The 24,618-nt window shown below is 40.1% G+C and overlaps 2 protein-coding genes across 2 annotated transcripts in view; one reads left to right on the forward strand and one right to left on the reverse strand.

The window, feature by feature from the left end:
• Positions 1-24,618, reverse strand: part of syn3 (synapsin III) — a 122,534-nt gene that overhangs the window by 36,066 nt on the left and 61,850 nt on the right. The gene's annotated exons all lie outside the window — the stretch shown is intronic.
• Positions 3,826-24,147, forward strand: LOC141810767 (metalloproteinase inhibitor 3). The gene is made up of 5 exons (XM_074698571.1): positions 3,826-4,124; positions 13,894-13,976; positions 15,985-16,096; positions 19,609-19,730; positions 22,233-24,147. Exons 1-5 carry the CDS (start codon positions 3,995-3,997, stop codon positions 22,428-22,430), a joined length of 645 nt encoding a protein of 214 aa, XP_074554672.1. The 5' UTR covers positions 3,826-3,994; the 3' UTR covers positions 22,431-24,147.

The raw sequence follows: 24,618 nt of genomic DNA on the forward strand, positions 1-24,618 counted from the left end.
CTGTCTTAATGTAGTCTAAACTCCTCTGTGAGGGCAGCTGCTGGCCAAAAAGAAACATTGATCCCACACATATGGTGAGCTGCTCTTTCTGTTCAACAGTTCACAAGATCAAACTTCAAATGCCCTTAAACATTCCATCTAAGTTTTGCCATTATTCAAAACTTCTACAAAAACAAACTCCTTCTGAGTGCCTGGATTAGGGAGAAGGATATGCATTGACACAGCTCTGATTCAGCAACATTTTGTCAAGGATTCTAAAAGTTATGGAGTCAAATCAAGGGTTGCAGTGTCCCAAAACATGACTAACAATCATGTATTGTAACCTGAGATTGGGGTTTAATTTTTGTTACTGTAAATGCTGAAATTGGTGAACACAAAGTGGGATACTACTCTTTTTTTTTTTTTTTAAAAATAAGAATTTAAAAAAATGTTTAAGACATATTATTGTCTTACAATATAAAGACCTGAGACAGCTGTGCTCTTATGGTGATGACTTTTCACACTAATGACACCATTGACGATAACTATCAAACATTCCACCGCGTTAGCCAAAATTAAGGGTTAAGACAGCACAGTGATGGGGTAGGCACAAAAAAAAATGTTAGCAACATCCAGCAATAACTTCTATATACAAACACTTTTAACAACAGTAACTCTGCTATAATCTCAGTCAGAAATGCCTTATCTCAATTTTCTGTATTTAGTAGCTGTTGATCTGGGCTCAACAGCAAACACACAGAGAATTCCAAAACAGGAAGAAGCTTACACTCAAACTACTTAAGTGTGTTATGTATCAACTCTAAAGTTGTGTTTGGGTAGAGAAGTTGAAAGATCTTCATCAGTTACCATGGTTTCAACATCATTTATGCAAGTTGTGGTCTTTGGGAATATCTTAGAAAAAGAATCAACAAGGCAGTTCATTTCACCCGCAAGCTTGTGAGTACTCTTTGATGACATTTTAGTCTTAATAAATTTACACACAGTTTAGTCAAGACCACTCTTGCCAAAGGGCATAAACCATTTGCATGCAGTATGTTACAATTGGTGGTTTGGCTCTGTTCTAGGAGCTCCCTGCCTTTCCAGGTGCCAATGTGGAATGCCGAGGCCTGAGGCGGGGAGAGCACACCTTCCCCCTCTTTTCATGTGTAAGCCACGGAGAGCTACAGCAAAGACCCAAGGGTAAAAGTGGGGATTATTTATAAGATTTAGAACTCTGGCAGAACCACAGGTTCTTGGTTGGAGGTGGGTTAGATAAAAAGTTGTTTGCAGGGGGAGCAGTAAGAGTGGACAAGCTAACGCATTTCAGAGGAGCCTTTTTTTTTTTTCCTTTGCCAATCAGATGTGTAGATGTTATCAGTTGATGGGGCATTACAAGCATGTAATGCACTGTGGGCAAAATTGGACTTAGTGGCCTGCCTGAACTAAGCTCAATTTATATTTTGAGTTATTTAACAGCCTATCAGACATCTATCAAGTAAGCTGTCCAAGTGTGAAATAAATCGTGAAATACTTATTTTATCACTTATACTTATACAATCATGAACTTCCCTTTAAAACTACAAATGCAATAACACAATCCCTTATTAGGTCTTTTTACTTTCTTTTACAGATTCTAATTGTTATCAGTGGGATGTATGTTAGGAATTCAGGACTGTTTCACATCTTCATTTATGAGTGAAGTCATACGTAATGTTGCTTGAAGTGAATCACTTTTTCAAGTGAGTCTGAACCTGTTTCTGTCCCCCTATTTGGTAAAGAAAAAAAGAAACACCTGTTCTGCATGCCAATCCAATGTCTAACTATCCTGTTGGTTTAGACTTCAGAGCGAAAGCTGAAATAATATCCAACCAGACATTATAAATGGTTGACAACAAGCAGCTGTTGTGTTTCCTCTAATGACTGTTCACGTTAGAGTCAGAGCCAGTCAGAGTCATGAAACTGAACCACTGATAAAACATGATATCTAGGAATGATCCAAAATTATGTGAGAGATTAATTCTGTTCCCCTCTGCAAAACTGAAACCAGAAGTCTGTGTTTGAACGGATCCAAAATGCACTGCTGAACAAATAGAAATGTGCACTTGGTAAGAGTGAAAGGGCAGAAGCAGTGTGGATGATTAATCCTTGATGTAAGTCTGAGTCATGGGTGAAGGGTGAATGAAAACCATTCACAACAGTTCCTGTATTATATTACAGTAAAAAAAAATTCTGGTAGTTTTATAACAAATGCAAGTCGATCTGTAGAGCAAGGAAAAACTGCCTCATGATGCTTTTAATAACTGACTTCAGTCACTTTTCCAACTTCTTACACTAAACTTTAAAAACTGAAATTTGAACAGAAGCTTATCAGTACCATGATTCAGGCTTTAGGGGCTCTTTAAACTGAGATAATTATAAATGAAGGCACATAAAGGGTTCCCAGTCCTGATTATTTCTGGCTTCCTTATGTAACTTCGACAAGCGTCAACTCTTAACATAACTCTCAGTCTGAAGATAAGACTCCAGCCAAAGTGATAATGCTTCCATTGAGAACCACAACCTCAAAAGGGAAGCAGCCAGAAGAAAGTTTCATAGCATACTTTTTCAATCCTACCTCACATGAAATCAAATTAGTCTGTTGTCTATAAGGCCATGGGAACAGCCATAGATGGGCTCAGATGTAAAGAAAAGAAAAGTGGAGCCTTTTATGTCTTCACAGCTGCACTGTTGGTTGTTTAGACTGAGAGAATCTGGCTGCGACTTTTAATACAGTTTAAGTATTACTAATGAAGGAGGCGTCAGGAGGGTGGGCAGGATGACTAAGTGAGACTCTCTAAGTGGGACTTGGTGAAGACAGCCAATATTGTATGAATTTGTCTCTAGATGAAAGGGGAAACATGTTTCTGAAATCTAAATTATTTCAAATTTGTATGATTTGTTGAAAAACCAACTGCTTTCTGAATATATGTGCCTGTTTCTAAAGACAAAGGACAAAATAAGCTTGAAATCATTTCTGTTTAAGGAGCAAGCTTGATCACATTTGAGTTGGTTATATCAAAGTAAATAGTGTTTGCCTTGTGGTGTTAAAAATTTGAGTCTAAAGCCATTCTCTTGGGACCTGGGGGCATTTTTCATGATTTATTAGAATATTATGAGCTGTATGTTTAAATGAAACAGTGGCCAGCAAGGTGTTCTGCCTGCACCTACAAAAGATTTCCTCACCAGTTTGGGATTTCGGACAACTTTTATGCAAAATCCCATCCCTGAAGAAGATGGTGAATTCTGGTTTGATGGGTGGTTTTTATCACAGGGCTGGTGATGCAGGTAAACATAACTTTGAACATCATTTCAGATGGTTAATGTGCCTGTAAGTCAATTGCAAGTAAAGTTTCCAAGATATTTCATTAAATTTCATTATAATAATATAGTGTTTTTCTTTTGCTGTTTTTTTTTCAGAGGTGAAAGTCTAGTAAATTTAACCATATGTCATACATGTCCTGTAACAGCCTACCTGCTTACAAACAGCTTAATTTTTTTTTTTATTAAATATTATTCGAATAAGATCAGTGGTTTAGAGCCAGACTTTTTGTACTTATTTTCATGAGAACCTTGAAATAAACTGTTGTGCTCCCCATCTTTGTAAAAAAAAAAAAAAAAAAAAAAAAAAAAAGAAAAGAAAAGAAAGAAAAAAGAATCAAAGAAAACGGTCTCAGTTCTGAGATGTCATCATGTCTGTGATTCCTGAAAGCATCACCGCCCGCTGATTGGCCGCCCCGCCCGCGAGCTGCAGAGGTGGCGGTGGGGGCGGGAACGTCTCTCCGGCGCGCGCTATATGTACGGCTGTGCGCTGCTCCGGGATCAGGGAGAACGCTCGAGCGAGGAGAGAAAACACCGCGCCACAACAAGCTGAGCAGAGAACTGGACATTACACACACAGCGGACCAAAGCAGCAGATCCAGACGGACTCCATTCAGTTTATTCCAGCAGCACAGAGGAGCGCGAAAAGTTTGGAGAAATGCAGTCAGTGTACCAGCACCTGGTCAGCCTGCTGTTTGTCTTCAGCAGTCTGCACGTTTACCAGCTGACAGAAGGCTGCTCGTGCGCTCTGACGCATCCGCAAGACGCCTTCTGCAACTCCGACATAGGTAAGCAACAGAATGCATCGACCCTTTTACTGCTTTATCACAACCTTAAACTGCGTAGGTTGTGTCAAAGCATGTGAGACAGAACTGTAGAGGGGCTGATCTGCTTTCAGGTCATGCACGTCATTCAAAAACACTGCCTTTCAGATAAATCTCTGGTTAGAGTTGAGGGAAAACCCTACCAATTGCTTTTACAATAAAACATTTTTTTGTTTTCACCTCTTACTACTGTATCTACTTGCCATTTACATTTAAAGAAAAACACATTTAAATCACCCTCTCCTGCAGGCAGCATGTGCCAATTGAAATTTGACTGTATCCTATAACCTTAGTTCTGTCAATGAAAAGCATGCAAATAATTACACTCCCCTGACTACTCAAGCTACAGGTGTGTTTTTGTAGCTCAGGCATTAAATATGAGTAGTGTTCAGTGACACCAGTTGATAACAGGCTCAAAAGTTTTCATAGAGAATTGGAGTCATGCTGGTTTATCCACACACAGGTATTTCTCTGTCAGACAGCCACCAGGTTGTACCCCACACATGCCTGGCCTCTGCTTCAAAATCTTTAGGCATGGAGGAGAGTTTAGTGAGCTTGTTTTACCGCCTGGTTTTGCTTTCTCTTATTATCCAGAATAATATGAACTCAGCATCTAGCTTTGGCTTGAATTCCAGTCTAACCTCGCCTCTGTTTTTAGATAACACTGGGTAAGTCTCTAGGATTATCAGACCAGCTCTTAAGGCAGAAAGAAGGCTGTTTCAGGGGAGACATTCTGTGGTTTTAGTGGTGATTTCAAGAGGTTGACTTATTTCTTATGTGAATACCAGGGACTTTAGTTTTAAGACTGATGACCTGAACTTAAAGCCTCTTCTGTGAATTCACCGTCACAGCGGACTGTCCGTATTGCTGCTATTTTGCTTCATTTTCATTTGACCCAAAAACGTGAGTCCATCATGAGGCTTTCTAAAACCCTGACACATAAACGCACAATAATCTCTCAGTCTAAACTGAGCACACGCTCACACAAATTTACACACACGTACACACAATACACACACACTGCAGCCATGTGTTCGTTTTAATACCTTGTGTCCACTAATGTGTTGCAAGGGAAGTCCTTGATTCTGTACGAGTGCCTCCTGACATCCTTGGCTGTCAGTTATAATATTATGCTTACTACAAGTCAGGAATAGAGACCAAAGATATTAATATAAAAATATGGAACGTGCACAGAATCATGTTAGAGACAAATCTTCTGAGCTCTAAATTCCTTAGTCCTACATTTAGCACTGTGTACTTACCAGAAAAAACTGACACCCAAGTACGGTGGTTGTTCAGTTTTAGACTTTTATATGTTAAGCTTTCTAACTGTCTGTAGACTGTATTTTTAAAACAAACATGAAGTTATAGAAGTGCTCTCAAGTTAACCATTGTAAGAGTAGCCCATGCTAAAATGTTAACCAATAGATGTTTTAAAATGTAGCTTAACTCTAACCCTGACTCTGTCCCTAAAACAACAGATTTTTAAAAGTTTTGTCCCTAAAGTCTGTGGAGTTCAGTGATGTGTGTGTTAGTTAGAGGCAAAGTGAAAGTGTATCACATCTTATGTGGATGATGTAATGCATTTTCCAGTAACTTCTTAAGGGCGCATCCTTACAAACATCCTTAACCAAGGGAACCAAGAGAAATTCTGGCAGGATGGGGGTGGTCATCTTGGGGTATGTTGTCCCAGCTTAACTTCAGGAGGAAACTGACTCAATCATTTAAACCACTTGCCTATTTCTGATATGCGAACCAATGACACAAATACTAATTTCTAACTATGGTGTCCCAGCAATGGGACATTGAGTCAATGCTGCCTTTCTCTGCTCAAAACATCTTTTATTGATTCAAAAACTTGATCCATTCCAGCAAATTAACAAGTAAAATGTGGTTAAATAAATCAAGGACAGACTTTAACTTTGTTAAAGTTTGATTTAGTTTTTCTGGATGATTTTTATTTGGGATCATGGCAGCTCAGTGTTTTGTATTTGAGCAATTCAACTGTGCACTTTTAGCTTTTGTTAAACCTTTTTGGTATTATTGTCTTATTGAAAACTGTCCTGTTCCTTTTAAAATTTTTGAACTGCACATAGTGTACCTTTAAATAAGCTGTGTCCTATTTACTAGATACATCATAAAAACACTACAAGGTTTTCCTCTCCAAATGCTCCTCATACCTCAGCCAAGAAAATTAGGCATCTTTGCCCAAATTTGGAGAGCACAGCCAGTATATCTTGTGGGCGTCAGTCACTTCTTTTAGTTCCGACGTGGGCGGGATGCTCTGGTGAATCCTTTGTTGAGTCTCAGAGAGAGGGAGGAAGTGCAGGTTTAGCTTGCTAGCTTTCTTAGGACCCCAATGTTGAAAAGGAAAGACTTAGGAATAGGACACAGACAGTTGTGACTCTTCGTCTCTTGTTAAACTTCGGCCACCAGGCCTGTGGGAGAGTCCTAAGTCGAGTGACCCGATTGGAGTGAGTGAAATCACCGCCTCCACAAACACTCATGCGATGCCTTTCACAGTCCTTCAGATCTCCAGATAGCTCATGGTGTTGGCACCCGCTGGGACTTGAATTTGTAGAATGTGGGACTGACTTCAATGGGCGCAGTGATCAGTGGTGAGCCCCACAAATCCCATTTCCAAGGTCCCAGCTTAGCTCGACGTGTGCTTAGAATACTTGCAGTCACCCTTATACTTGCTATGCTGCCATGAGGGAAAGACTTGTGGAATAGCAGTGATATAGAGTTGAAGTGTTATCACTTTAAGGAAGAGCTGTGAGTGCTGAAATGAATAACGTCCTGACTTTCAACATGTATTTGTAAAGTAATACAGTTTTTGATTTACTGTATTTTATTAAACTTGGAGTTTCAAATATACTTACAATAGCTAATGATAGGCAATGAAAGCTTGTCATTCGAATTTGACAGAATCCTCCAATCTTTGATCATCCCAATTTGAAATCAGCTTCTATAACTTCAAACTAAATCTTGCACTTCTACCCATGTTCATAAGCCTATTTCATGCACAGAGATGTGGAAAAACAAAAAAGTAGCAGGGGGCTGAAATGGTAGAGCCACGAGGGAGAAACCCTGTAATTCTCACCGTCAACATCAAAGGCAACCAACCCAATTCTTCCCAAAGTAAGATTTGTAGCTGAGTTCAAAGGATTTTTCTCTTGTTGTCTTGGCCTTGACCCATAGTCACCCGCAGGCACTCCACTGGATGAATTACAATTAGGTTAAAGGGTTGGAAATTTGGTTATCAGAGTCTGTCTCTCTTTATTTGACAAATTGAAGTTGAAATAGAAAGCATGAATGTGGGCGACAGATGGCTGAAGTTTCTGGTAAACTTTTCATTGTCTGGTCTGGACTGTACTTGGGACAGCTTTCTTGGCAATGCTTTAAAAGAGGCATCATCTTTTGGAGAGCAACAAGTGAGAACTCCTCCACAGGGTGTTAGGCTTGCTTAACTCTCCTCTGATGAGGTTGGAAAGGCATTCCAGTCAGTTCTCCCTGCTCACATACCTGGGCACCAAGCAATGACCTGGCTGCTTTCTCTTAGAGAGACCTACTTGGCTGCAATTACTAGGTTAAAGTGTCCCATTCACCAGGGAAAATGACAGCGCTTGTTTTCCCAAAGTCCTCCAAAAGCAAGATTAGAGGCCCAGTAGTAAACTTTGACCCTAAGATTTAATATCGATCCATTACCATGCTGGTTCCCAAGCACTCACAGGGTGACAGGAGCAAACCTCTACATGCTTCCAACGTGAACCAGGTCAGTTGCTGGGGATTAGCGAGATGTGTGTGCGTATGCTCTGTTTGCGATTGAGGATCAGGCCATTGAGAGAAAGGGATCCTGCTCTGCTGTGAGTACTTGGTTGACAAAGCTCCTCTTTGCGCAACAAAGTGTAGAATTGCAGGTTTATAGTGATCCATGTTCTGGAGCTTTGTGGCAACGCTCTCCTGGTACCAGTACATCCTCATCAATCTGCTACAAAGCTATGCAGTGTTGAGTTAAATCACTACACCCCAATCCTCTGAGCACTCAGCCTCCCCCAACAGGTGACAGATGATGACCTAAGTTAGCCAGAAGTCCTCATTAGAGAAGTATTATGTAAGCTTGTATCAAATATCGATAGAATTCCCAATTGCGAGCTAAAACATGATGAGATGTCAGAGGTTGCGGATTCCATACGAGCTTGGGATGACTATTCCCTGAGCCAGGCGTGTCAAATCTCCAAGTGGTCCCTCCCTCCAGTTAATGACTGTACAGCCGCTTATGGGTTCACTGTTTTAACAGGAGGCCAGCACGAGGGGTTATGGACATGAGCCCAGCATAAATCATGCTGCTAACGTGACTGCACACAAACCAATGTATTAGTCATAAAAAACTGGACCTTTTTGGCAGGAAACAAAAGTAAAAGTATTTCTGTCACCTTAATGTCTGGTAAATCTATGTCAGCCTGGAGATGTTCAATTCGAAGTATCCACCTGTAGAAATGTAGCAGCAAGCTAAACAATTCAATCAGAGTTTGACTATAGACTGATTTTTTTTTTTTTACTAAATATACTTTGCTTTTAGTTATCAAATCAAAAAAGTCTAAAAGTAAAGATGGGGAAAAAAAGATCTGCAGCAATGAGTGAAGGCCAAAGTTAAAAACAGAAAGAGATAGAGATTGGCAGGCACCAGCGTCGCAAGGACACAGATAACGTCAGGCCAACAATCAAGGCTTCCAGAGTCAGTTGTGACTCTTTCAAAGCACACTCTCAAGACACTCACTAATTTTGGAGCCAGAGCTTCTTTGTGGGGGAAGCTTACTGGAGACATCAATTTTAGGCAAGACAACTGGTGCTTTTGAGGTTAGCTAGTCTGACATTATAATTTAAATGACCCAGTTGGTTAGAGATTCCCATGCCTAAATCCAACAGAAACATCCTGTAAAAAGACACTTGTCGCCGTCTTGGAATAGAGAAAATTAGTCCTGACCAACAGTATTTTGAAATGAAGCTGAAATATGCTGCTGGTATAAAACCCTTCAGTCCAAAAATACAAAGATTATTATCTGTTGAACCTATTTTCTGTGCTGTAGAGTGCTAGTTAGTGTGAGATAGAGACAGACAAGTCAACTTAATGTATGATTAGCAAGTTGGCACCAGAATCACTAGGAAGTTGGGCAAAGTGTGTATTTCATGTGTTTGTAATTATATCCTAAAATTCTGGTCATATGTCGTGTCTGAGCGGTGCTATAGGCCTAATGTCCTTCTATTCGCGTGTAAACAAACTTAGCTAGCAGATGGCACCCTGTGGCAAGGTTTGGAAGTATATTCATCAAGGAAAAAGGGATAAAATTGTATATAGGGCTGTGCCGGATTTAACTAGCATATAACCACTCCACTGGAGCAATGAGGAGGACTGAAAGCTGGTGGTGCTAGCTCTGCTATTGTTAGCCAAACCAAACCAACAGATCCTGTGACCCCATGTTTAGCCATAACACAAGTTTAGCTCAATTTTGTTTTCTTTTTTTTAATCTTACCTTTTTGACAAGCTAGTTTGTCAAACTTTGAATTTCTGCTTGACTAAGTAATAAATTGTTTTGAAGCATCCCAAGTGATTGCTCACGATCCTGCAATGGTTACTAATCAACTCCTGTGTTGGCTCTATTTAATTTGATTCATATACGTAGAACAATGTGTATAGGCCGAGTGGGAGTTCATCACAACGTATGCAGACGATGAAACATGCAAATACAAATTTTTATATTATATATGCATATTTTTGGACAGCACAGCTAAAGAGAGTGGGGGATGTTGTGCAGCACAGACTCAAGTCTTCTTTGTACTGGTGTGACCTGTTGCTCATGTTAGCTGATTTTTACGTTAGCTAATGAGAAGTTTGTGTTGCTTATATTCCCAAAACAATTTTGACTTTTCCTAAAATTGAAATATTATTATTACCTATTAGATGGTCAATTAAGACTAATAAAATTTCAAACAGTTTGGTAGAACTGGGTTCCACTCAACTTTTAATGTGAACATGAAAGAAATAGATCCATACTTCATTGGCTGCCTTTGCATTCTGCTGAGCAGTGAGTGGATGTTCTAGGCTTTGGGCGCCAGTATTTCAGCGGATACAGTTTCAGTGTTTATTTTTGAGCGTGGTAGTGTGTCGTCCTGAGAATTCCTCTTCCTCCCACTCGCCTCCTCACACTTGAACCACTTTCTGCATACTAAAATCACCGTCACCCGTCCTGTGTTGTGCTGTCTCTTTCCCCCTCCTTTACACATACATGTACACATACACACAAATGAGCAGTTTGCCACACCATATGTAGGCTGAAACAAATGTTTCAATAAATTACATGCTCACCTTAAGGTTTGGAATTTGCATTCATGGTTATGTAATCCCCAGCTTTAGGCAAGAGATACAGAGTGAAAAATGGATTCACTCCTTTTCTTTTCTGTCAGACCCTGGTTACCTCTCTTATCACCACAAGCCTCCCACTCTTGAAAATGTATGTCAGATCCTCTGCCGGAGATGAATACTCATGCGTCACAGGCCGGGGCTGTAATTCCTTCTCTTCAGAAACGAGAGGGAGAATGCATTTTACAGTAGAGTGGCTGACAGGTCTTTTCACTGAAACTAAAACATGTTAACCACTGGGTTGATAACAGAGAGGACTGCTTTAAGGCATGATGTTACAAAGGGCTATGGTTTAACTTGCTGCAGCACACCATTGTGTCAATATTACTAACACCAGGGCGCTGGTATGCCCTAGCAGTTAGGTCATACACCTCATGAGGTTATCCCTCAAGTGAGCTAACTTGTTACTCGGAGAGTAGGTAGTAAGGTGTAGGAAAGAGGTCACAGGTGGGATTCAAACTCAGGCCAAACTCTCTGGCAGGTTTACCTTATGGGGTGCAGGAACTAAGTGTTAGGCCATCTGTGCCCTAAAACACCTTACATTTTTTAGAGGCTCTTTGTTCAAAGACCCTAACTTAACACGAAACTAGTTGAACATCTGTGAAGTGGTACATACATCTACTTGTATAGTTTAAATGGAGACATAAATAAGAAGGAGGCTTATACAGGAGAATGAGCTGACACAGTATGTACACAGTTTCATTTAAGCCAAGCTGATGTAAGATCTGGGTTAAATAAACACTCGTAACACAGACTTTTTGATGTGACCACGCAGCCTTTCAGTGGTACATAAATAAAGCTCCTGAATGGAAGGGAGGTCAGGGGGTCACTGCTGGGGTATGACTCAAATCCTGTGTCTCTGGAGAGGCTGAGGCCCTTCACACATTCCTTTTCATGATGGCACCATCACCGGCCAATTAGTGGCTGCCGTCCAACAAGGAAAGTCCTATCTGGATGTAAAATCAACTGACTTGTGGCCCTTCAAACACCAACATTTGTTTCTCCTGGAGGTTGGTTTTGAGGTCAGAACAGAGTGGGAAACTAAACTTTTGGGGGTGACACTCAAATAACACTAGCTGTATATTGAACAGAGGCAAAAGTATCCTGGCCTATCTGCACATTCCTGTGTAATAGACCCCGGGTTGGTCTGTAATTGCAGCAGCAAACGTGTGTCAAAAAGCATTTAGGTACATTAAGCAGAGGCCTTTCAGGGAACAGGACTCTTTGGTTCATATGAAGAGAGTTGACAGATTAATGGATTAAATGTTCGACAGCAAGTTATTGTGAAAGGTTATAAACATGAAGGGCGAGTGGGGGGGGGGGGGGGGGGGGGGGGGGGGCAGTGCATTTGCTGAGGTGAAAGAAACAGCAGTGTTCCCTGCAGGGTCAATTTTTTTTTTTTTAACACATGGAAGTTCTAAAGCCATGCATATTAACAATGGTGGTGTTTAATGATTTAACACTTTAGGACATGAGTCATCTAAGTTCAGCAGCTCAACCTAAGTCAAGACAGCTCCAGCTCTGCAATTTTGGTCAAAACTACAATGTCTTAACAACTTAAGACTGTAACGAAATTTAGAGTAAGTATTCATTGTGACAGGAGAGTGATTCCTATTGGCTGAGGCAGTTAACATTTCCGCAGAACTAACAGAAAGCAGACTTTTAAGAATGGCCATTCATAGTCTTCAAAGGTTTTCTCACTTTTCACCTGGTGATCACTCGGTCAAAAATTAGCTTTTCTGATACTGAACTTCAACAGTACAATTAGCTGAATGTGGCGTGCTAACAAGCCAAGCTAAATGAGGTTCTACTTAACCAACTGGGGAATCAGGTGGCAACTAACAAGGGGCACAATAAATTGCTTTGTTGACTAAAGACACATCCCTACTTTTTCTGTGTTCCTCAGGTATTTTTCAGGGATAATTAGCTAATTTCCGTATGCTAATACATTAAAGCAGTAACCAAAGTAAGCATTACTCCCTTCTTGTTGGGTGGTCAGCATTTTCTTTGCCGGTTTGTTGATGTGTAGAACAAACCAGGTAGCAAAAAGCCTCACAGTAAGACTTTTAGAGCTGTGATACTCTTTAAATCACAGCTTGTCCTCTAATTTTTTTGTCAAATTAGAAAGATCAAATTGTTTTTTTGGCACTCTTTGGCACCAAATTCAAAAAAAAAGTTTGGAAGACAGATTACTCTTCTTTTCTATTTAAAACTGATGGGTGACTCACTTCCTCTTGATTTGTCCAAGCTGACTTAGAATAATATTTTTAAGGATATTTAATTAAAGCTGTGGTTCACTTTGGGGTCTTAATGTCCATAATAGGTTTGGACGTGGTCCCCATATTTGGTCAGTCATGCCGTTACTGCTTCCTGTTTTAGTTTTATTTTTATACCTGTTTCCATTTGCCTGGAAGGACAGCTCGACACATGCAGACCAAACAGAAGATGCCACATGCCTCAGACTTCTTTTTTTTCCCTTTCTGGGGAATGTGAGCCCCTGAAGAATGTGTAAAGGAAATTCCAGCGGGAGAAGATAACAAACAAGGCCAGTGTTAGTTGTGTCTGCGGCCAGTCAAATGTGGGCAGCAGGTGAACTTCACAGAGGACTGACTGCTTATGCAGAGCTCACAGTAAGCCCTGTGCTCTAACAATAAGCCCCCTTCCTCTAACACAAGTGAAAGCAAACAAATCAAAGTCACCAATGAGCTTTTGCACCTTGCAGATGTTTACATGAGGGTCCCCTAGACCGATAAGATCTCTAAGCCCTGATCCCTATCCAGATGGAAACCTGACTAAACAGAGGAGACCCATCACATCCTTGTTTTCTTCTAATGGCTAAGAGGTGTTTTTAAGTAGCAAATACTCAAATTGAGTCACATATAGTCTTCAAAGTTACAAACCTAGGCTGTAGAAATGATTTATATTGCTTAGTTTCATCAAAATACAAGAATTAATCCAGAATTCAGGATCAAAAACACTGAAAATGAAGCTTTGAACATGTTAGAGGCCTCGTCTCCTTTAATTTCTGTATCAAACTCAAAAGTCCCTGTCGGGGTTTTTGCATTGGCCTCTCTTGGCAAACAGCAGCAATGCAGAAAATCGGATAAACAGATTAACTGTGGTGCCAACCTAGTCCTGAAATGGTATTTATAATAGCTGCCCTAATGCCTCCTTCTGGCTGACGCAGTGTGTTATTTGATGGATTGGAGTGGAAAGCTCAAAGTAATTCTGTATGTCGACTCAGGGAAGGAATGTCACAGTTGGTTGTGATCTTTTAAAAGTCATTGACCGGACTGTTTCCTGTCTTCACAGTGATTCGGGCAAAAGTGGTCGGCAAGAAGCTCCTGAGGGATGGACCTTTTGGAACGATGCGCTACACAGTGAAGCAAATGAAGGTAATAGCTTCTTCCTTTGGCTGAAGTGCTGCCAAAAGCAATGATGAATTATTTCCAGATTTACAGTAAAAGACCAACATCTTGGCTGAGAGTTAGATAAGAAGGTTGATACCAGCCTCATGTTGTGATTTCCATATAAAGCCAGAGTCAGAACAGTTAGCCTAGCAAAGCCACTGAGGACTTCTGAAGGGGGGCACAGCTAGCCTCACTTTCTTCAGCAGTGACCACTGTATCCTTTGCCAATTTGGTAACATAAGCTAACCATCCTTAATCTTGCCTCATATCTTGCTTTCTAAGCTCACAGAACAAGATTTATAGTAAGTTATAAAAGAAGCCAGAGCCAATATAGTTAGCCTAGTTAGCCTCTCTAACTAAAAACACGTCGTAAATTCAGATTTCAATAAGTAAGTTATTGGTTTTAAGGTACCATGAATTTATCCACTGGTCAAGGACAGGCTAGCAGTCCTTAGCCAGTTTGGTAAGATTAGCTTACCATCCTTGGTCTCGCTTTATAGCTTACCAAGCTATCACAACAAAACTGATACAATGAGTTGAGTTTGAAGCCAGAGCCAATACTGCAGGTGTAATCAATTTTGTTGCTAGTGGTTCTAAGGTATAACTGAATTAGGAACTCATAGGCTAAATATCCTGGAACTAGCCTCATGCTAGTTCACACAGGTAGCATACCAAGACTGCTAGCTGTTGTAAGCAGCCTCTTGAATTATTGAATACTTTGCATTATTTTAACCAAGTTTGGAATGGAAACACATGAGGTTAACCACAGACCCTCTTTTTAGGATTATTAATATAGAGAATCAATAACATAGTTGGTTGAGTGACCATGTTTTGTATATTTGATGTTAGCTTCAGTGCTTGATTTGGACATAGTTGGAATATTTAAGGTTGATTTGTGTCTCTATTATGACAAATCTCTGGTTTGGCTCAACAGATTATTTTGCCCTTTACAATAAGTGTTAAATAACACCGAACAGACTCACCTCATCTTGCCTCTTTCATTTAGAAACAGTCTTTAATCTCTGTGATTAGGCACAGGCAAATTAGATGTCTTTCACTGGATGTTGCAGGATTTCTTCATGCTAACAGAAAGCTTCTCTGCACCCTCAGCTGCTATGGGATATATAAGAAGCAGTTTGGAATACTTATCCTGAAAGCCTCCTCTTCACTTCCTCTATATTCTTACATAAGGCTGCATATTCCTGACAGATGCTGACATGGGCCTGCTGCTCAGACAGGAGCCAGGCCTGAGGATTAGTGAGCCGAGACTTCTCCCTCAGAGTGTAAACAACTCAACAGAGTCATGTGCCACATCAGTACAATCCCAGTTTGTGTAAAAGCATTAAGTGGCCTTTTGTTAGTGAAACACACCAATCATCACTGGAAGGATTATCCCCAGGAATTAGACGTGACCCTGCACCTCTTGGTGTTATGTATTCATATTACAGTATCCAAACAGTGCTTTTCCTTGTGAGCTGTAATAGAATACATTTCCCTCCAAATTTCAACAAATCATAAGAGACAAATGCCTTTGGCTTCCTCAAACCTCCGCAGTTTCAGGCTTAAGTCACAGTTTGTTCTGCTTTTCTGGGAGCTTCTCGTCTAAACAGGGATTTCCTGTTGTTCCCAGACAAATAAATTACACTGAAGAAAACAGTTCTCAGGGCAAACACTGTTCTCTCTGCATGCCTGAGCTGAATGGAAGTAGCTTAGGTACATGGTTTGCTATGTCCTCGCCAAAGCAGCATCAAAGTTAAATCGTATTACACAACCTAATTATGTTAACTATGATTTAGTTAAGGGCAGTGCTTAATACTACTGCTCCCACGAGGCAGTCCTTGAGGAATGTCATCTGATAAAGCAGACGTACTGCTTTCATTCCTGGTTATTTCTGAGAAGAGGCGGGGTCAGGGGCAGTAGTGTCAGGGTGAGAAATTCAGCATCCCACTTTTTAATCAGGTTTGAACTCTGGTTTTGTTTCTTTTTTTTGCAGATGTACAAAGGGTTCGAGAAAGTCCACCACGTGCAGCACATCTACACGGATGCCTCTGAGAGTTTGTGTGGTGTGAAGTTTGACATTAACAAGTACCAGTATCTGATCACAGGTAAGTAGATTAAAAATGACCAAGTATAACTTAGACATTTTCTGTTGGCTGTGCAGTGAATTGTACTTTCATCATAGTTGCAATCTGATAATCTTCTACAGAAGCATTACAAAAGTCCAAATTCACAGCAAAATAAACATGAAAAAATGATCTAATGAAACCAAGTTATGGTTTCTCCCTCAGACTTAAGTATACCTGGAGTTAGGAATGGGTATCTTTCACATTTGATACGATACAGCACCGTTGCTTGGTTCCTGGAAATCGGTACTAGAACTCAATGCTACCAATTTCCGGTACTTTTTTTGTATTTATTTGGTAAAAACTATCAATTTGTTTAATTATAAAGTATACCAATCTATCATATTTATTTTTCAATACATGACCTTGCAATGCTGTGTTCATGTCCTGCATGGAAAATCGCCTACTCTTCCACATCCTCACAGTCACAAGGATGCATTTAGGTACCTTAACATAGTACCTTTTGATTTTACGTGAGTCATTGATTGATTGATGTTACGGTACTCTGTACTTAAGGGATGGGTACCAGTAAAAGTACCTATGTCGGTACCCATCCCTACCTGGAGTATCAGCTTACCTAGGCCACTTAAATCCCAGGTACAGTTTGGACGGGGGGTATACTTTGGCCTGTTATACTTGTAAAGACATTCATCCTAGACTTAATCCCATACATTTAGCTGTCTCTCTTTAAAAAGCACTTTATATCTCTGCATTTATCCATTGTATTCATAAACCCCACAACCTTTATTATCCTTAAAACCTAGTAAGTCACTGTTTCTTGTAGACGATAGCCTTAGTAAGCTAAGTACCCTCTCACTCCTCTCTTCTCCTTACCACAGACTTCCCCATTTGTCTGTGACACAAATTTTCCTATTTATAACCTACCATTTGCAACTGTGAGGACAAGCAAGGCAAGCCCCCTTATTTTATTTTTTTTTACACTTTTGCTTGTATTTTCCTCAACCTTTCAAGCCACAGGCAGCAGAAGCCAGGTTTCTCTTTCTCACAACTGGTAATTAACAGCTTGCAGGAAGCGACTGGTGTTTTCCAGCCAAAGCTATTTATGAGTTGCTATTTCCAACAGAGGTGCAGTTTACTTTGGACCCTGCTGAGCTTGGCCTGTATAACTGTCGCTAAGTCCGGACCTGTAAATACTGTCACTACACTCCACAGTGCAAGTGAATGAGCTGCCGTTGCCAAGCACCGACTGTATTGTGTCAGCAGTCAGGAGGCGAGTGACATCACTGACGTCTTCACTATTCGCAGGGCGTCTATAATAAGCTTTGCATATGATCAAGACTGTTTCATGCAACTGAAAGTGCTTGTGAAACGAGCTGCCTGGCTATCCTTTGATCAAACCCTCAGTTCTCTGGCTCTGATCAGTATTTTAAGAGCATGTCACACTCTCAACACCATGTAATAAGCCCGCCAGTGACTCCAGTAATCCCAGAGCAGGGATGCAGGCCGAGCACAAGGTTCACGGGGGTCGAAGAAGCACATATTTGTGAGCTGTCAAATTCCTGTGTGGTGACAACACGGTGAAGGAGACATACAGCGACAAATCACGACGTTCCTGAGGGTGAGCAGGCCGCTGCATTGCACCTGTCTCAGGAGTCTGTGAGCTGCCAACTGTCCGGTCTAAAAATAGACAACTGTTAACCTTTGAACAGTCTAAAATGAGGGTGTTGGTTTAAATGTGGGCTTACTGTATAGGATTTTCTTTCCTAGGATAAACAGGTTGGAGGGCTCGAGTAATTTGTTTTGGTTTCCTTATGTTACATGCAGAGGATTTTGAAATGAGTCGAATTTCAAAATACCATGCATGGCTACCTGGACTAAGAATTAGTTAAGAATATCAACTTTACATTTTTTAATTTCCTGAAAGGGCTTTTGTTTCGTTCTCCGACCAGTTTTACCAAAGTTACGTGTTGCTTCAAAGTGCTCTCACATGATGTCAAGTCATAAAATACGGGAAATGTATGTTCAAAATGTCTGCCTATAGAATGCAACAGGAAAAACATGGACGTTTAATCATAAAAGAAGGAATACAACCGTCCTTTTATTCTGATTGAAATTCCAAACAGATCAGCAGTGTTAGTATGTTTTAAGTTTCAAATACTTCAGCCTATTTCACATATACACATACACTATTTCCAGTTTCTTCAAAGAGAAGTCTTCCCTGTTGGACTAGAAGGGGTGGATGAGTCTCAGGAGGCAGGACATGACAGAAAAAGCACGCATCTAAAGCAAAAGTGTAATGTTTTCAACACAAGGCTGCAGAGAGACATTTTCACTGTCCTCATCTTAAAAATTATTGCGCCCCTACAACCTCTGATGGGTACATCCGTCCTGTGTAACTTTTCCAGACTAACACCAGTAGCATGGTATAAATTTCATCACACCATTCACCTGCTTCTTTCTAAAAAATGTTCTGCTGTGTTCTCAACAAGTAGTCTAGCAGGACAAAGTCTGCAGAATGTTTCAGGAAGTTTAAGGGGCTGTTTACATGTCAACCGTTTTAAGGTGAAACACAAAAGTATTGTAGTGTTTTGACCTGGTGTTTGCACGGAAAGAGCATTTTAGCCGACGTAAAACGTAAACTTTTGAAAATGGCCTCTAGAGTGGAACTTTTCTGAAACACTGCCGACACCGTTGCCATGCAAACAGTAAGCCGGCGTTTTCAGCTCAAACTGCTGAATCTACTGACTGTCTTTCAACAAAATGTGCATCTGTTGCTCCACTTCTGCACTTAGTATTCACCAATACACCAGGTGATCAGCTCAACTCTACTTCGGTGGAGATCTCCCAAAAGCAGCTTCTGGACAAGACAGTAATAGCACCACCGACAGGCCCGGCATGCTTACTGTAGTTTCAGTCCCTCAGCGTTTCTGTGTAAGCGCAGATTTTTTTCACTGCGTTTTAGCTTTTTTGGATGAAATGTTGTCATGTCAACAGGGCCTAAGTGTGTGTATGAACACAGCTTTGGTAATCCCTTGATTCATCTTCTTGTCCTTAAATGTGGCTATAAAGTAAAAGTAGTCCTAGGTATCTCAGAATCTATAAATTGCTCAAAACAGTCTCATTAACAAAATTCAAATTCCACAAAAAAAGTAGCATGAGTGTTTCACGAGACTTGAAGTGAAAGGCCTCAAACACCAAGATCTGCCCATATCTCTGCCCCAACAGACCTCCAGAGGGCTGTTGGAAGGGTTGTGTTGCAGGGAGCCATAGAGAGACAGGAGCTAAAACAGTGTTTTAGATAGAGGCTGAAATGAAATTTTCCTAAAACACCAGAGTGAGAAAAACAGATTTTTACGAGCTCTAAATTATGTAAAGCTATTACGAAGGGTACCAGAGGGACAGTGTGAAACCTAAAAAAGGTGAAGACACACAAGACCCCCTCTTTAAAACTAACATGGCATTTTAGCTACCAAGCTGTCAACTCAAAGTTGGAATCAGGTGTTCACCTGTTTTGTCTGTTCCTTTTCTCTCAGGTCGAGTTTACGATGGAAAGGTCTACACAGGTCTGTGCAACTTCAACGAGAGGTGGGAGCGTCTTTCACTGGCCCAGAAAAAAGGCATCAACCATCGTTACCAGCTGGGCTGCAACTGCAGGGTGAGTGGAAAGCTTCATCAAGTAAATACACATTGTGGTATCACATTTAGGGGTTCAAGAAGAAAAGGAGCTCAAGAATACTCCCCCACTGTTGTGCGACAAGGACCAAATGTTAAACTGCTGTAGCAAGGCAACAACATCTCAAGAAAAGTGTTTATCAGTGATCACTGGAGCCCTGAAATTCCTTTGACTGGAGTGCCTTTTCGTCCAAACACTCATTAAGTGTTCATTTTCTATGACGAGCCAAGAAATAGAAACAGACATCAATTTTCAGTCCCTTTAACTTAAATGACCTTTTTGGTTAAAGAGCTGCTGTGCTGTATTAATGATATCGTCACTAAATCACAAGCCCTGTTTTCACTATTACACATCACAGCTATTCCACGAAGCAAGGAATTCAGAGAAAACAAGTCTTAGCACTGTCAATAAAAGTTAAGTAACAACTCTGGAATCAGCTCAAGTCCCCATTCCAAGTTTTCTGTATCTGAAACATGTAGCCTGCCGGTGTGCAGCTGCTGACTCGCCTCGTAAACTTTCTACTGTAAAACAGTGTCTCGGACATCTGCTCACACCATCAGCCCCTATCAGTGTAAGTGGATTAGCAGAGAGACCCATTTGTTCCCAGTGCAGGCCAGTGCCTGTCAACTGTGTTCAGAGTGTAGATGGCAGCCGCCCAGAGGCATCCAGAGAAGGCCATCGATCAACCAAGGCCTCAGTGTGAGAATCAGTAAGCACAGGCGTAAACATCACCACACTTATCAAATGCACTCTACCGTCCTCAGCATTCCATAATAAATGATGATTTACTCCAATGGAAAGCAGGCAGAGCAGTGCGCAGTTGAGAAAATAATTCTCCACGCATCATTTAAAAATACCAGGAAGTCATGTTGAACATCTCTGAACCGTGGAGGACAGACTCTCCAAACCACAACAAAGAATGGGAAGTGTGCCCTCTAACATGCTGATTGGATTCGGTGGCTCATTCAGATCCAGATAAGAGCAGCTCTATGCAGCTGATGACTCCATTCTGCTGTCAGTAAAAAGCAGATACGTGGATCTTCATGTGAATTCTTGATTTATTTGTATCCATGAAGCTGGTGTTTTTGTGCGAGCACCTGGAGATGTGACGCACAAATGATGCTCAGTAAAATCTAATGGAAGCATTAAGAGACAACAACAACACACAAATCACTGCTTTCAGGGATGGGTGTCAATCTTTGAGCAGTCTAGGGCAACTCACATTTAAAAGCCAGTGCACACTTCCTGACTTCACACTCAAGGTTTTTAAAAGCTGCAGTTTTGTATCTCATTTATATGCTGCAGTAAATGATTAAAGGAAATAGCTGAAAAGCAGCAGAGCATAGATGAGGTTCAGAGTTCTGGATGTGTCAAAGTGTTCTCAGCCACGTCATATTTTTCCTGTCTCACATTACTTCTTTTTTCCCTCCTGTAATCATAGGAGAAATTCAAAAGTGTAAAAGTATAAAATCAGTCTATATTTTGTTACTTATCAAGCTAATGAAACGTTGCACTAAATCTAATACAATATATCACAGTTAGCTTTCCTGTAGCTACAGTATGGGAATGCCTTTTTTTGCCTTCAAAGCAAGATTTAAGGTGAAGGGACCATTTCCACTTTTTCTACGCTTAACTTGAAGCTAGTGTCAGGACACTAATTTTAGCTGAAACAGAGAGAGGCTAACTTTAGCCTCACTAGAGACGTAAAGGGAGTTTGCCCTTTCCCAATGTTGGCAAATACAGCATTTGAAAACTGCTAGCTTAAGCATAGTAGAGTGTAAAAGGCCACCTGTTTGCTTACTGAATGACACATTAAAACACAAGATACAGCTTATCACAAACTTTAAAGCTAAACTTGAAGCTAGATGCAGAAGACTTTAGCATTAGTAGGGAGGTAACAAGAGTTAGCCATGTTTACTTTCTGTCAAACACAGCAACAGAAAATAGCTAACTAAATAATATATTCAAATATGGTCTCAAGCTAAAGCTAATAAAAAGCTATATACTTGAGAAAAACTTTAGCCTGATCAGAGTGGTCCATAAAGTTAGCCATTTCCACTCTGTGAGGAATTGTAGCAACCTGTACAGCTAGCTTAACTTTGTTTAAAAGTTACTTATCAGCTAATAAATAGAACATTAAAATAAAAATCAAACTTGTCACTTTCTGAGAAATAATAGATAAATGTTATGTAATCTCTGTGGTTATTAACAAGCTACATTTTTATTCATTTGCTAATTAAGCTAACGCGTGCTAGATATAATGTAGGACCAAGATATAGACTAGAAAAAGCTTTGTGTAAACATTGTTGTCATAGTTTTTAAATAAACATGATCTTTCATAAAACAAGCTATGCAAGTTGGCTAGCTTAATATTTTTATTCATTTAACTCTTATATGTAAACATGGAAGTCCTTATATCTTGTTGCTGATGTCCTGCTTTGTAACTTGGTTCACTAATTTTTTTGTTTTGCGCCGTCTTTTCAGATTAAGCCCTGCCACTACCTGCCCTGCTTCGTCACCTCAAAGAATGAGTGTCTATGGACGGACATGCTGTCCCACTTTGGCTACCCTGGCTACCAGTCCCGGCACTATGCTTGCATTCAGCAGAAGGAGGGCTACTGCAGTTGGTATCGGGGCATGACCGCTCGTGACAAAACTACCATCAACACCACCGACCCCTGAACCCCGAATGGCACTGCCCAAAATCTACTGCCACCTCCCTGAATCCGTCCCATCCCTTCCAATTTTAGAGTATGACAGGACTCTTTCAGCTCACCGGCCTGGGTAACAGCCTCTTTTGAAAGGGGCAACAAAGAGAAAAGAACCAATCTATTACAGTGCCTGTTTTGTAGCACTTCTAACAAAAACAATACCATTTTTGGAGGATATCTACCCTGCTGAGGTTGAGGACTAATTTTCCAAACCAAGAGAGTCTTTCAACTAAGATATCTCTTAAGAGATTACGTGAGGGTACTCAATTAAAATGATCAAATATCAAGTATTAGCCACCAGCAGTTAGCCTCATGCTAACCTAGTATCATTACCTTTTTTACATATTTGCAGTATTTACTTTGAGTAATACTGGAGGTGGAGGCAAAGCAAGTGAATTACATTTGAACAGTGGAACGAATTATCACCATGTAAATTAGAGATTTAAAGTTGCTGCATTGTTGCTGATAAACTGCACTTCCTGGCATTAGCCTCAGCTTTTTTCATGAGCAGTAAGAGCATGAGCAAGGAACTTTTCAACGATACAAACAGCGTGCCAATGTGAAGTTAAATCCCTGCAACTTATTCCTCTGATTCGAGCTGGAATAAGGAAACTAGTTTTGAAAACGGTATTGTTTTACATTGAAGTACGGATTAATTATGTTCACAGGTTTTACTGTAACATGTTTTTTCATGGATGGTAGTATCTCTGCTTACCTGAATGTTTGCAATGTAACTCATTTTGCAGTTATATCACAAACAGCGCCCTCTTTTTTTGAGCACTGATGAATATCAGAAAAAGCTAAATTATATCTGTCTTACAGTGCCAACGCAGGGAAGAGCTCACTTCTTGCAGAGATGGCTTTATTTTATTTTTGCTGTATATAACATAAGCTACAGAAGTGAACTATCAACTCAGCTGAAACCTCTGTGATACATTTATTTATATGTTTATTGGATTACACAGTAAATATGTGGTGTATCTGCAAAATCATAAAAAATATATGTATAATAACCAGTCAGTACTACATAGCGACAACCATCACAGCCTGAGAAACCGTCCAGTATGAAGGACCTGATATCAAAGTTGGTACTTTGTCGGTTAGTTTGGTCATATTAGTTCCCCTGGCTGGTTCCCTTCACCGAAGACAAAGTAAAGTTCAAGCAGAGGTTTCAGACCATGAGATATTTTGTAAGTGTATATTCAATCTTTTGTATTTAACTATTGAAAATGGACATTATAATTATATATATGTATATGAAAGTAACAATATTGTCACTAAATTCATTCTGCTTCACCTGTTCCATCTAGGGGTTTTTGTTATATCTTCCCAGTGCTGTACCTTCAGTCCATTCCATTTCTCGACACAGATTTGCCTCAAAAGGAGCAACGACCCCTTCGTTACAAAATGAGAAGTAGCACGAAAAGCCTGTTAGCTTAGCTTGGAGCGTCATGTTGTAGGCTAAATATAAAGCAACAGCAAAATTTAGCTTGGTTTAGAGTAGCAGAAAGATGTTAACAGCCAACATTGTTTTTCTAGCAAGTAATTAAATCCATGTACCAGCACTGTTCACTGTTGCAATATTCCATTTAGTAAAAACTGAATGAGATATGACTGGTTGTCATTGGTGGAGGATTATTTATCAGCCAGTTATCTGAAATTACTCCATTTTACACACTTTTATTTTCTTTTGAGAATAAATCAAATCACAGATGACAACGCTGAGCTAGCTAGCTCTTGTCTTTATGCTAGGCCAAACTCAACAATATATAGCTCTAGCTTGAAAACTTTCGAACAGACTTAAAATAGTGTCAGACTTTTGTCATATTAACATACAATAAAACAATATTCAACCCATCTCCATTCCATTTATACAGCAGAAGATAGAGAAGAAGGTTTGGTGTTGTATTTTAGAGCTTATAAGACAAGATACCAAGCTTAGAGGAAGGTAACTTTATAATTAAATCAACTGTAAAACAGTTGTTTTTTTTTCATTTAGCTCTTTGAATGAAACGATAAGGCTCTTTCTCCAGTTGTGGCATTTCTGTGTCATTATTTCTGTGGTTCATGGTTATGTAAATATTCTGTCTGCTTAACACAGAAACACTTGGTCAAGTTTGATCCTTGAAAAAAAAAAATCAAATCCAGGAAGCTGTGTA

The sequence above is a fragment of the Halichoeres trimaculatus genome, unplaced genomic scaffold (assembly GCF_033239565.1).
Source record: "Halichoeres trimaculatus isolate MK-OKI-2021-1 unplaced genomic scaffold, fHalTri1.1 fHalTri1_scaffold_21, whole genome shotgun sequence".
Lineage (NCBI taxonomy): Eukaryota > Metazoa > Chordata > Actinopteri > Labriformes > Labridae > Halichoeres > Halichoeres trimaculatus.